The sequence below is a fragment of the Nicotiana attenuata genome, chromosome 8 (genome assembly GCF_001879085.1).
Source record: "Nicotiana attenuata strain UT chromosome 8, NIATTr2, whole genome shotgun sequence".
Classification (NCBI taxonomy): domain Eukaryota; kingdom Viridiplantae; phylum Streptophyta; class Magnoliopsida; order Solanales; family Solanaceae; genus Nicotiana; species Nicotiana attenuata.
In genome coordinates, this window is record NC_031996.1 from 12,972,255 (window position 1) to 12,985,584 (window position 13,330).

A 13,330-nucleotide genomic window follows, 5' to 3' on the forward strand; every position below is an offset into this window, starting at 1 on the left:
TACTCCCTTCGTTTCATATTAGATGAGGTACTTTCCTTTTTAGTCTGTTCCGAAACAAATGTCATATTTTTAAATTTGGAAATAATTCAACTTTAAACTCTTTCATTTTACCAATTTACCCTTAATGAGAAGCTTTTATTGCCACACAAATGTCATGGCCCCACAAACTTTTTACCCCTTAAGCTTTTAAGATCACAAGTTTCAAAAGTCTTTTTCTTTTTTTTTTAAACTTCGTACCGAGTCAAACTACCTCATCTAATATGAAACGGAGGGAGTATATACTTTTTTATGCCTTTTACTTTTAAAAAATGCAGTCTCTTATCCTTATGGTGTATTTGTTCGCGTAAAATCATGTAAAGTATTTGATAAAGATTACACGTAATGGTACAAGCTCCTGCGTATGCATGCGCCACATGCAGCTTTCCAAATGAAACGTGGCGACCTTAGAAAGTTTATTAACAAATTGAACCGATCATGAAACTAGATAATGTTGCAGTAGACGAGTATTGGAACAAGTTCACAAGATTAAAACAATTAAGTGCCATATACTTTGGGAATACGAATTGAAACTTTGGAAGTTAAAATTTTTGAAAGAAGATGTCGGGGGCCCAAGGAGCACAGCCGAAGGAATCTCGAACACAAACAACGTACGAATCAATAACAAGAGATGACAACAAGCCTCGAATGGACATTCATTCTCGTGAAGATGAAAAAGGGATCCAAATTGATAAAGTTCAAGACAAGGTGGATGATGCTGCCGGCAAAGGTGGTCCGGTTTTCGGCGCCGGCAAAGATGAGGACAAGAAACAGGATTTGGGTGTTACCGGCACCGGGGAGTAAAACTATTTTGTACTGTTTTTTTTACACTGTCAGCTTATATATAGGTTAAGCTTTATCTTTTATCTAGTGTAAATATTAGGAGAGCACTGCATATATGGTTGCTAGCCTTTTTTCATACTAAGAATGTAACTGGTGTTTGTAACTTGTTCTGTCCCTTAGTAGTTGTGGTTCTTTACAATCTATATATTGTATGTGTCTATACTGTCATTGACAAAGAGATTAGCTATTGGTAAGAAAGTACGTCTTGGAGTATATAATTTAAATTTTTTTCGAAATAGTAAGAAAATGGAGTATGTTTCGAAATTGTAGACTTTCAAATGGGCTGTAATCAGCTTCACCAGTTAAGAGGAGAAACAAATATTTTTATCCTCTTATGTAATATTCTCTTATATGAACCTATTTCAGTTTACGAGAACTTATTTTTTTTCTTTGTCCATTTTAAAAAAGAATGAACTTTCGAAATTTAAAATAATTTAACTCAAATTTCGTACTTTACACTTGACGGAGGTTTTTATAGCACAGAAGTACATAATATGTTTAAGATAATAATTTTCAAAAGAATTAGTATATCCATATGGTTTGTTTAAGATTATATATTTTAAAATTTTGTGTCCAGTTGCTGCTAATTTGGGAAAACGCCTCAATGTCATTTAAGTTCTCCCGAATGAGATCCACTTGAAAATCTTGTCGGAAGAAGTCAATCCACCGTCAAGAGATCGCAATTTAAGCACTCGTATCACAGGTTTCAAACCCTAGTAGATTAGCTGATTTGTTGTCACGACTCATATCCTATAATAGGTCGTGATGGCGCCCAACGATATTACTAGGTAAGCCAACACGTGAAACTTCACTTATAATTTATTTTAATATTTCAAAATCAGAATTTTATTAAATAAAATAAAATCTAGCACTCATAGAAATATGTATTTTTCTTTACCAAATTTTCAAATATAAATACATCATAACGTGAAGTATAATAATAACTTGAAATAACATAATGAACATCCACTAGGAATCCTCAAAATCCGGTATCGCAAGAGTATGAACATCTACCAGAACAATATAACACTATCACAACATCTGTCTGGAATATCAAATAAACAAGATATAATAACTGAATAAGCTGGAGACTTCTGTGTGCTGCGAATCATAGCGTATAATGCAGCTCATCATAAAGTTCCCTCAACAGATGCGCCAATGCGCCAAGATGACCACCTAATGTACCTGCCTCAGCATCTGCATATTCAGTACAGAAGTGTAGCGTGAGTACGTAAATCAACGTTTACCCAGTAAGTATCTAACCTAACCCTGAAGAGGTCACTACAAAAAAAAAAGGCTCATTTTATGGGTTTTTTTTTTTGTCGATTAGTGACAGTTTTCGACCCCCACAAAATGAATGGCGGTTTGGAAAAACGCCACATTTATGATCGCCACAAGCATTTTTTGCCGCAGTTTTTTAAAACCTCCTCGACAACCGCCACAAAATAAATATTAATTTGTGGCAGTTTTAAAAAGCAATTAGCGACAATTTTTAACCCCCATAATATGATCTTAACGTTTAAAAAAATTAATTTATGGGGGTTTATAACCCCCACAATTTGATCTCAATCTTTAAAAAAAAATTAAACAGTGACAGTTATAAACTGCGACAATACCTATTTAAAAATTTTAATTATAGGATTCAATAAATAATTATTTATTAAATTAGTAACTCAAATTCCATTACAAATATCTGTAGTAACCAACATTACAAACTAAATTATACAAACACATATATAATAACTTAAACACTAGACAAGCTAGAGACTAGAGTAGTTCCTCAACAAATAAATATACAAAAGTGGAAAGCACTTGTGGTAATTTGTATTGCTGTCACTTAATGATACTCTTACATCCATGGGTGAAACACACTCGATCCCCACATCACTATGCTGAAACAATGAAACAAAAGTAGATGAAAAACTTGTAAACAGCTAGCATTTTGACAGGCTAAAAGGACAAATCTAGTTACATAAATAAAAGAAAGCTACAAATCTTCTTACAAATAAATCTGTCACTTGGTCTAATAACATTGAACAGAAGTTACTGGATATTCTNATTCGCAGAGTTAAACTTGCACCAGCTAAAAGCTAATAACAACACTGGAAACTGAAGTAGAGGAAACGAACTATAAAATATAAACTAATAATTAGTTAAATAAATCAAGCCAGCGCCCATAATCTTCTGGAGCTAATTTCAAGCAAAAGAAGCAACAAGAAAGTGCCAAAACTTGAACCGAAAAAATAAAATTTATATACTATCAACTTACTTCATCTCATTTGTTAGGTACTTATTCAAAAATTTTAAGGCATGAATTCAACTAGTATCTATATCAAGTAAGAACTGCAAGAGAATTACCTCTTACAATAAGAATGCCAAGGACCCTTACTATTTCTGTATATTATTGTACTGATATTTCTATAAACAATAGTCCTAGGAATAAGAAAATACATAACCAATCAATTTAAAACTAACACTATCAATTTATGTAAGCTGTGAGTTTAAAGTTGTATCTCAAGTTTATACCTACTTGAGCAATATAGCAGTTGTCATTGAGCCAACCATATTCATTGTTCTCAAGGCTACCACTTCAGTGCTTCAATCCAACTGATATTCAAAGCTGCAAATGTTCCAACCACTACTGTTGCGGAATAATAAGTACAGAAACTAAAGAACACAAAGATTTTACGTGGAAAACACCTGGCTCAAAAAGGTGAAAAAACCACGACCTACTTTCCAGTAGAATTTTCCCAAACTCTCCACTAAAATCACTGAGCCAAAAATTGCATTTACAAAAACTCTCTTGTAAACCTAGGATTAACTCTAATCCCGTTGTAGCACACAGCCTCAGCTGTTGCGACAACTTCAAGTTAACTCTAACTTGAAAACTCTGAGTACCTAATACAATTGCTTCTAGATAAGCTGAAAGGTACAATATGAAAACGACCTATTACAATTGAACTAGAATAAAAGACAAACACTTGGAACTGGTTCTTCTATCTGGTTCAAGTAGCTCCACGTTTGCACGCTTGAATCACACACAAATTGCTTGCAAAATTGCCTTACTATTTTGCTCTCAATTTACGTTTAACTTCTTCTTATGTGCGTTACCTGTAAAAGAGAACAACACTCATATTTAAGGAGTTAGTAATTAGAGATTAACTAGAATTCTGATGCTACTCTTCCATGGTGGAAGAGTTCTAGTTGATCTCATCCTCTAACTCTATCCTTCTCTTAAGCAATGTTCTCTTTGTGTAAGGAGTCTTTCTCCTTATCCAATATGCAATCTTTTCGATCATGATCAGGAGATATCACTTCTGGTACGTTAGGTTTATGTCCTTCACGTGCATCTCACATGCTTGGGTTGACCATATCTGTGCCTCACTAGGATGGACTTGGTCCATGTCTGAGTTCCTTTGTCAGTCTTCAAAACTTCACCTTTACTTGGGCCAACAAATTCCCCCTTTTTGATGATGACAAACTATGTGCTTTTCACTCACTTAGGCTCTGTCAGAACTCAGCTTATTCATCAATACAAAGTTAGAAAAAATTACTTATTATCAAGGACCAGGTTCATTAGGTTATAAACATCACGTATTCAGAATATATAAAGCACAATATCTCTTCCTCCTTTTGGCATCATCAAAAAGTTGCATAAACACAGTGTGATTCCCAGAATTTTAACAATTACTCATGGCCACTAGGGCAACTGCAAGTGCAATCATGAATTAATCATCAGTAATCAAGCAAACATATTCAAACTATCAAGGAAATATAAACAGTCAACAAGAGCAAAAACAGTAAACTTCATTTATAGGAGATATGTTTCTACCACAATCCACAAAAAGAAACAAAAATAGTCAAAACATGAGCAAAACAAGAAAAAAAATCCCTAATCTAGGTCACTGAAAGTTCTAGACAAGGTTCAGGAAATGAAGGCTAAAGAACTTAAGGCTTGGAAGAGCTGGAGGGTTGGGTTTTGGCTTGGAGAAGGTGCAGCATATTTTGAAGAATGCCATCATTCTTCTCCTTTTCTTTTGTGAGCTCAGTTCTGAGAGCATCTCTCTCAGATTCCACCTCTGCTAAACGAGCCTTCAGCCTAGCTATCTCAGCATCCTTTACCACACTCTTCTGCACTACAGCTCTAACTTTGCTATTTATAGGTGTCCTTTTAGATGAACCAGGTTCATTGGAAATGGCATTGATCTCATAGTCACAAGCAATCAAAGTGTTGATGCCAAAATGGTCTTTGCTTGTAGCCATCTCCCACTTCTTTAGTGGCACCTTGCAACTATCCAGAACAGTAGTCAGAATAAACCCATAAGGAGTGGCATGGGCCTTGGAGCCACTGATAGCCCTGTCCAGTAACTTGATAATAAATGCAGGCCAGTTGATTTGCCTGCAACTTTCAAGACACTCCATCAACACTAAGTCCATGTAGTTAGCAATGTGTCTTCTTTCCTGCCTAGGCAGCAGATACTTGTTGACAAATTCAAACAGGACCTTGTGGTAGGGCTTCATTTCACTCTTATACACGACCTTGGCTTCATTCACATCAGGGACATCACAAAATCTTCTAGTGATAGCAAGGGCAGTAGGAAGGGAGTCCAGACTTGGCCATTTTTGCCTTGTGTAGTCATCATACCCTTCAAAAGGGATGTCAAGGATCTCACCCAGCTCCTTTGCATCAAATATCACTTGAACCCCTTTCACCTGACTGGTAACTCTGCCATCCTTGACTTTTGCATTTGTCATGAACTCAATGATCTCAGTCCTAGCCAGCCTACCATCCAGTTGAAGGACCATGTCCTTCCAACCTTGAGCAGCAAGAGCATCAACTAGTCGAACCGTCCCTGGTTCCTCCAAATCCTTCAGAAGTCTACCCTTCAAAATGTTTCTTTTGCCAAATTTGGCCAGCTTGTCTTGTTCAGCATCAGACTCACTCTCTTCTTCACCACTCCATTCCTCCTCCTCAATTCTAACTTGCTTGGATTTCACAACAGACCTTGTCCTCTTGGCCAATGAAGGTTCAGCAGTTTTAGACACAGATGAAGACTTCTTCGAATAAAATATACTTAAACATAATTGAACAAATTCAAATAAAGTTAATTAAAATAATCCATTTAATATTCAAATTTCTAAATATCCTTGATTAGATAAAATGTAGTAACACATTTGTTAATTACTAACATTATTTGTTGAATTTCAAAACCCTAATATTATGAAAATAAAATAAATTTATGTCCATATATTTTGCAATTTACTTTTTCCTTTCACACATATAGACCGGTACATCTGTAGGTTGACACAGGTTATTACCAAGTATCTCAAGTGACCTCTCATTTAATTCTCAATACGTGTTACTTGCAGCTCTGGCTAATATGATACTTTTTTATCTTATTTAATCTTCTATAACTGCACATCCATATTAGCATTTGTATATCTGCAACACTTGTCTTGTGGATATGTTAAATGTTAGTCGTCCAACGCTCTTTACCATATAACGCTCTTTACCATATAACATTATGAGTCTTATAATTGTTATGTAAATTATCTTTCACTTTGATAACCATCCTTCTATACATCCAATAGCACTTTTTCTATTTTAACATCTAATTATAATGGCAAAACACATAGTTTACCCATAAACCTTGCAGGGAAATCCCTGTTACACGACTCTCTTTCATGGGAAACGTTTTACATACTCAACCTTTCAAAAATGTATCTAAGACACACTACTTTTGATCAGATAGCACTTGCGTATTTACACACAAAAAAAGCGCATGAAGCCCGTAAAAAATCCCATTTTTTGTCTCCCCTCCCCACAAGAACCTCTCCCCCTCCCTCTGGTCTTCTTCCTCACCACCCTTCCCCCTCATTTTCTTCCCAAAATAGAAATTTTGAAAAAACATATCAATTTTAGATCTAAAATTGAGCGCATTTGGTTGGTTTATTGTCCAGATATTGTGAAAACTATTTATTTGTGACAGATTTAAAAGCTTTAACAGTAGTATTGAAGATTTGGTGAACAAATCTAGAATCCACCATTGTTGGGGTATCGAAAAAAGCTTGAAAATTAAATTGGGTCTTGTTTATTATTGTGTTATTGAACTCAATTTGTTGCTTGATTATTTTCGGCTAGTTGTTTAGATAGTGTGGTTGAATTTTGGTGTTGTTGAAAACTTTCTCACAAACAACCATGGTGGTAGAAACAATAGTGGTTAAGATAGAAAATGGAAAGATGAAGAAGATGGGTTTTAATTTTAATTTTTAATATAATTTTTCATTTTTAAAATCAATGACACGTGACACGGCCCTAATAGGGTGTGATTTTCACGTAATCTAAAAAATTGGCCAAGCACAAAAGTGCTGTGTCTTAGACACACTTTTGAAAAGTTGAGTGTATAAAAGTTTCCCTTGAAAAAGAGGTGTGTAACAGAGATTACTGATAATAGGTGAATTTGACTATAATCACGCACCAAATAATCACCTTCTTGTGAACTTTTAATGTGGAAAATGACAACAAAATGCTCTTATTAGTGCTTTTCATGATTTGCAGGTGATATAGGTGTAAGGAAGGCTAAGGAGCGGTTTTGGAGTCAATTATTGATGAAAAGAGGCTAATTGTTGAATTTCCCCAAGTAACCCATTCAAAACAGGCCAAAATGCTCGGGTACAAGTTCTACCGCGGTTCTACCGCGACCGCGGTGAAACCGCGGTGGAAGGCAGTCTCTGAAGTTTGAAGATTCCGCGAGGGCGTTTGACCGCGGTTCTACCGCGACCGCGGTAGAACCGCGGTGGGCACAGTAAACTTCGGGGACTTAAGTGTAAAACACGGGATTTTTAGACCAAAACCCTATTTAAAACGCTAGACTTCGCCCAAGAGAGGCATGTATTGATTTCTAAGGGTTCTTAGCAAGAAAAACAATTGTGAGAAAGTACTCTAAACATCTTTCTTCTTTTCTTTTGATTTTATGATGAATTCAAGCTTAGTTTATTCTCCCATAGTCATGAGTAGCTAAATTCCTTGTCTAAGGCTTTGATGGAACCTATTGGGTGATGAACTTCTTGTTTATGTGAATACAAATTGCTAGTTAAATCTTTATTTGTTCAACTTCGTATTCGTTGTAGTTAATTGATAGGATCCTCATTTAGCTGTGCCTATTTAGTGTGCATAACTTGGAAAAGAGTGCATATTTAGGGTATTGTTGAACAACACCACTCCTAGATTATTAGAGGAATCTATAATTGCGGGTTTAAAGGCGGGATTAGGAATAACGAAGCCTTGGGTGCAATTTAAATTGAATTGGGCGAAATAAAGCAAGCTAGTGTATCTCGGGAGAGTGCAATAGTAGATTACTATGATTACTCGGGAGAGATTTGCGGTAAGATTAGCGTTCATGATTGATAGAGATGTGTGGGTAAATTTGTAGGAGCATAAACAGAAGGGATTCCATCAATAGGGGAAATCATTGCCTTAGCTTTTTCTCATAATTGTTTACAACCCTTCTAATTTAGTTATAGCCTTTTATTTACTTGCAAGTTAGTTATTAAAGAACACTCAACTGAGAATTTGAATATTTGAGAAGCTGGTTCTGAAGACTTGGTGGGTCTGAAGGTAGCAGTTGATAGGTTAACTCTCTGTGGGATTCGACTCCGGACTTGTAAACCGGATTATATTTGCAGCGACCGCATTGTCCTTTTATACGGCATAGTTGGGCGTGATCAAATTTTGGAGCCGTTGCCAGGAAATTAACGGAATTATCAATTGCCATTGACAGAAATACAAAGATTCTTATTGTAGTCAGTTTTTCTCTCTACCAACTTTTTCATTGAAAATTTTGACGGTTGTTGATCTGGGTACACAGGTGCATGCCTAGAAATTCTACGAGGACTGGAGAACTACTTGAAGGACTCACAGAACCCGAGAAGACATTCCGGGCATTGAATCGTGCAAACAAAAGACTTCAACAATCACAACAAACACACCAACTCGAAATTGACATGGGCGACATAAACGACCCCAACGGGAACGTCAGAAATGAGCAAATGGCACCTCCTGTGCCTGAAGGTGCACTTTATGACTGGGCACAACCCACAGCTGACAATCTGGCCACTGCCATTATTGTGCCCGCGATACAAGCTGAATCGTTCCAGATCACAAATAACATGCTACACTTGTTGCAGAACAAGGGACTTTTTTCTGGGACACAAACAGAAGACCCTCAGCAACACTTAAAGAACTTCCTGTCTANAGCTAATTTCAAGCAAAAGAAGCAACAAGAAAGTGCCAAAACTTGAACCGAAAAAATAAAATTTATATACTATCAGCTTACTTCATCTCATTTCTTAGGTACTTATTCAAAATTTTTAAGGCATGAATTCCACTAGTATCTATATCAAGTAAGAACTCCAAGAGAATCACCTCTTACAATAAGAATGCCAAGGACCCTTACTATTTCTGTATATTACTGTACTGATATTTCTATAAACAATAGTCCTAGGAATAAGAAAATACATAACCAATCAATATAAAACTAAAACCATCAATTTATGTAAGCTGTGAGTTTAAAGTTGTATCTCAAGTTTATACCTACTTGAGCAATATAGCAGTTGTCATTGAGCCAACCATGTTTCTTGTTCTCAAGGCTACCACTTTTTTGCTTCAATCCAACTGATATTCAAAGCTGCAAATGTTCTTCAATTGGTGCAGCTTCCTATATTAAGAAGCATGTTATATAAATATTAAGTTTCTCTAGAAAAAAATGCCTGGCCAAGAAATGAGGTAAGAAGCATAACTTACTCCTCAATGCTATAAAAACAGCCCATCAATACTAAAACCTTTGCACTGGTAGAGGATTTATCCCTCAATGGATTTACATCACCTGACATTATAATTAAATTAAATGTAAGGTACAAACGAAGAAAATTGTTAACCGATAAATAAGAATCATAAAAGTTTAGTTGCTTGTAATTAAATACATGCTTTCCTGTTATTAAATTTAACTATATAAAGCAAAACTGAAGAGCAGGGCATACAACATCAAAAACCAAGAACTAGCAAAAGTTGCAAAAAAAAAAAAAAAAAAATCCATTTTTTACCTTGTGCAAATGAAAAGTACTAAACTAGAACTCACAGGGTAAAATACTATAAACATATCCATTACATAAATGGATACAGAATCACCATGCTTCTTTGAGCCAAACAGGTCATGTGTGATATGACAAAGTTACTTCTGTATATGATCTGTAGCACTTACTCTGACTAGTCATCGAATAGCTTTTATAATGACTAGACATGTTTAGATACATTACATAAGGCTCCAAAAAGACAAAGGCGGAACTGCTAGCCAAAATTTAATGTTACTTTACTTAATGTAAGACGATGATTACTCGCCAAGCTTGTTTTCTGAAATAAAAGATAGTTGTGCACAAGGATAGAAAGAAGTTGGTCTGTTACAGGATAAGAGTGACAAGAGATATGTGTTGTAACTTATAATTGTCACCATTATCGGTCCAGTAATCTTTGTTAATATTGGTCCAGCAATCAATTCATAGTTAAAGTTGCTCAAAAATACTATTAAAACAACTTCTGATAAACAAACTCCAAATACATTTGTAGAAGTAAACAAACCACAAGGGGTGCTTTACCATGGCGATTAGCTCAAATCCTGGATGATCGGTTCATTGCGTTAGAATGCCCTTTGGTTCAGTGGGAAAATGTCTACAACAATCACCTAAAGTTCATGTAATTGTACTCATATTTCCAACCATCCCTGATGTATAAGGATGCAGTAGTTGCAGACATACAACAGAACTCATTTGATGTCCTTTCTAATTATAGACCAAAATATTCTCAAAATTTACAAAGTAATTACTTAGAGTCTTCTTGCAGTGTACAAAATTAGCCATCCAAATAATATAATCATCAAACCCCATAAAAGGGAAAAAATAACAAGACAGACAAAATAGAAAGAGTGCATTGCGTTGTACCCGGCATCCTAAGCACACAATCCATCCAATTACGTACAGACAACCCCCATCAACCATAAAAGACAAGAGATCTGTCGAACACCACCTAATACAAATAGACAACCTCTTACTATAGACTCTTTTTCTCAAAAGCACATTCATTTCCCCGCAGGAAATGACTCTTAAAAGGGTAAATTTTTTAATTGGATCTCGAAATAAAGGAATATACACAACAATTAAAGCAATATATAACTCAAATACTTGTAACTATATAGATCCAAAAGCATATCGAAAACAATTCTGGATAGGAACCCTATATCGGAAAGTAAAAGACAATATAGAGCATATAGAAGTAAGAAAGAGGATGAAAAAGTATGAACCGTTGTTCTTCGGATTGCCCCACCGGCTCCGTAGAGAAGATGAAGAGAGGATCAAGCCTTGCTAAAAGATTTGTGAGAGAGGGAACTAACTGTACCATTTGAAACAAGGGGAAAAAAGAGAGGGAATTTTGCCCCGTTCTATAATTTTCAGTCTAATATCGAAATTACCCCCTAATGTGGAGTTGAAAACCTAGGAAGATGGTGGCGAATATTGTCTTCTTAATATTTTTCTTTTCTCTATTTTCTCTTTTATATTTCCTTTTAACTATTTAAATAAAAGAAAATTTTGAGAAATTGAATGTCACGACCGGGAATCCACCATCGGGACCGTGATGACGCCTAACACCATACTTGCTAGGCAAGCCAATGTTAGAGTTTTAATTAGCCAAATCCTTTACGTTCAGTGATTAACAATAAACAAGCTAAAACCAATAAAAATAAGTGTGGAAATAAGTAAATAGCCTCTTTGATTATATACGCTTACCAATACTGTTACTATTACTATTAGACACAACACTTACTGTAACGACCCGACAGGTCATTTTGAGCTCTAGCACATTGTTCAGCGGTTTGAAGCCCTGAGTAGCTTCACTTCAGGTATTATGACTTGTACGCGTGGTTGGAATTTAGTTCCGGGAAGTTCGGAATTGATTTTGGAGAGAGAATTCTCATTTCGGAAGCTTTAAGTTGAAAGAATTGACTAAGATTGGATTTTTGAGTAAACGACCTCGGAATCGGGATTCGAAGGTCCCAGTAGGTTTGTATGATTATTTCGGACTTGGGTGTATGTCCGGACTGGGTTTTGGAAGACCGGGGAACGTTTCGGCACCTATTGTGGAAGTTAGTATTTTTGGAAAAATTTCATGAGTCTGGGTTAAAGTGCATTTCAGTGTTATCGATGTACGTTTGGGATTCCGAGTCTGGGAATAGCTCCGTATGGGGATACTGGTGTTGGGAGCACGATCGGAAGTGAATTCGGAGGTCCGTGGGTCATTTTGGAGTCATTTGGCTAAAGATAGAAATTTGAAGGTTTTTGAGAAGTTTGACCGCGAGTGGACTTTTTGATATCGGGGTCGGATTCCGATTCCGGAAGTTTGGAGTAGGTCTGTAATGTCGAATACGACTTGTGTGCAAAATTTGAGGTCAATCGGACGTGATTGATAGGTTTAAGCATCAAAAGTAGAAGTTTGAAATTTTAAAAATTCATCAAGTTTGATTTGGAGTGTGATTCGTGATTCTAGCATTGTTTGATGTGATTTGAAGTATTGAGAAAGTCCGTATTATGTTTTTAGACTTGTGCGGGTGGTTGGTTTGGAGCCCCAGGGGCTCGGGTGAGTTTCGGAGTAGCTTCGGAGCATTTTGCTAAGAAATGGGATTGCTGGTACTGGTATGACCGCAATTGCGATGTTTTGGTCGCAAATGCGGTCATCATATTTGAGAGGTGTTGTTCGCATTTGCGAACCTGGGCGGCTGAGGGGATGGTTCGTATTTGTGACAAACGGGCCGCTTTTGTGAGGCCTGGAGGGTTCGCATTTGCGAAACCCTTATTGCATTTGCGAAATGGGCCAGTCCAGTCGGGGGTCGCATTTGCGATGGAATCTTCGCATTTGCGAAGCTCGCATTTGCAACCTTCTTGTCGCAAATGCGACGATGTCAGGGGGGAGCAGGCTTCGCATTTGCGAGGCTTTTGTCGCATTTGCGCACCTGGTGTTGCAAATGCGACATCAGAGGCCTGTGTCCAGCTTTTAAAAACGGGACTCAGGCCATTTATTTCATTTCACTTCTACACTTGGGCGATTTGGGAGCTTTCAAAGAGGGATTTCAACCTAGCATTGCGAGGTAAGTTATTCCTGCTCAATGTGAGTTTAATACTTGGGTTTTGGGTAGATTAACACACAAAAATTAGAAAAAATCATGGGAATTGAGTAAAACCTAGGGTTTTGATAAAAGCAAGATTTAACCACGAAATGTGTTATGGAATGAAGTAGAAAATATATATTATTTATCCTTAGGTTATGGATAACAACTTTCTTAAAAAAATTTCGGAATCCGGGCACGTGGGCCCGGGGATGAATTTTAGGAACCTTGCATTTAGGGTT

General features: G+C 36.5%; 1 protein-coding gene and 1 long non-coding RNA gene across 3 annotated transcripts; one reads left to right on the forward strand and one right to left on the reverse strand.

The window, feature by feature from the left end:
* LOC109231781 lies at positions 480-1,047 on the forward strand. Its single transcript, XM_019397413.1, has one exon. It carries the CDS (start codon positions 598-600, stop codon positions 838-840), a length of 243 nt encoding a protein of 80 aa, XP_019252958.1. The 5' UTR covers positions 480-597; the 3' UTR covers positions 841-1,047.
* LOC109231782 lies at positions 2,709-11,368 on the reverse strand. Of its 2 annotated transcripts, none has more exons than XR_002068835.1 (4): positions 11,232-11,368; positions 9,683-9,764; positions 9,477-9,596; positions 2,709-2,771 (listed from the first exon to the last, which is right to left on the reverse strand). It is a non-coding gene; the product is annotated as an uncharacterized LOC109231782 (long non-coding RNA). The 2 variants fall into 2 exon arrangements; XR_002068834.1 differs by having other exon boundaries at positions 2,720-2,771; positions 9,473-9,596.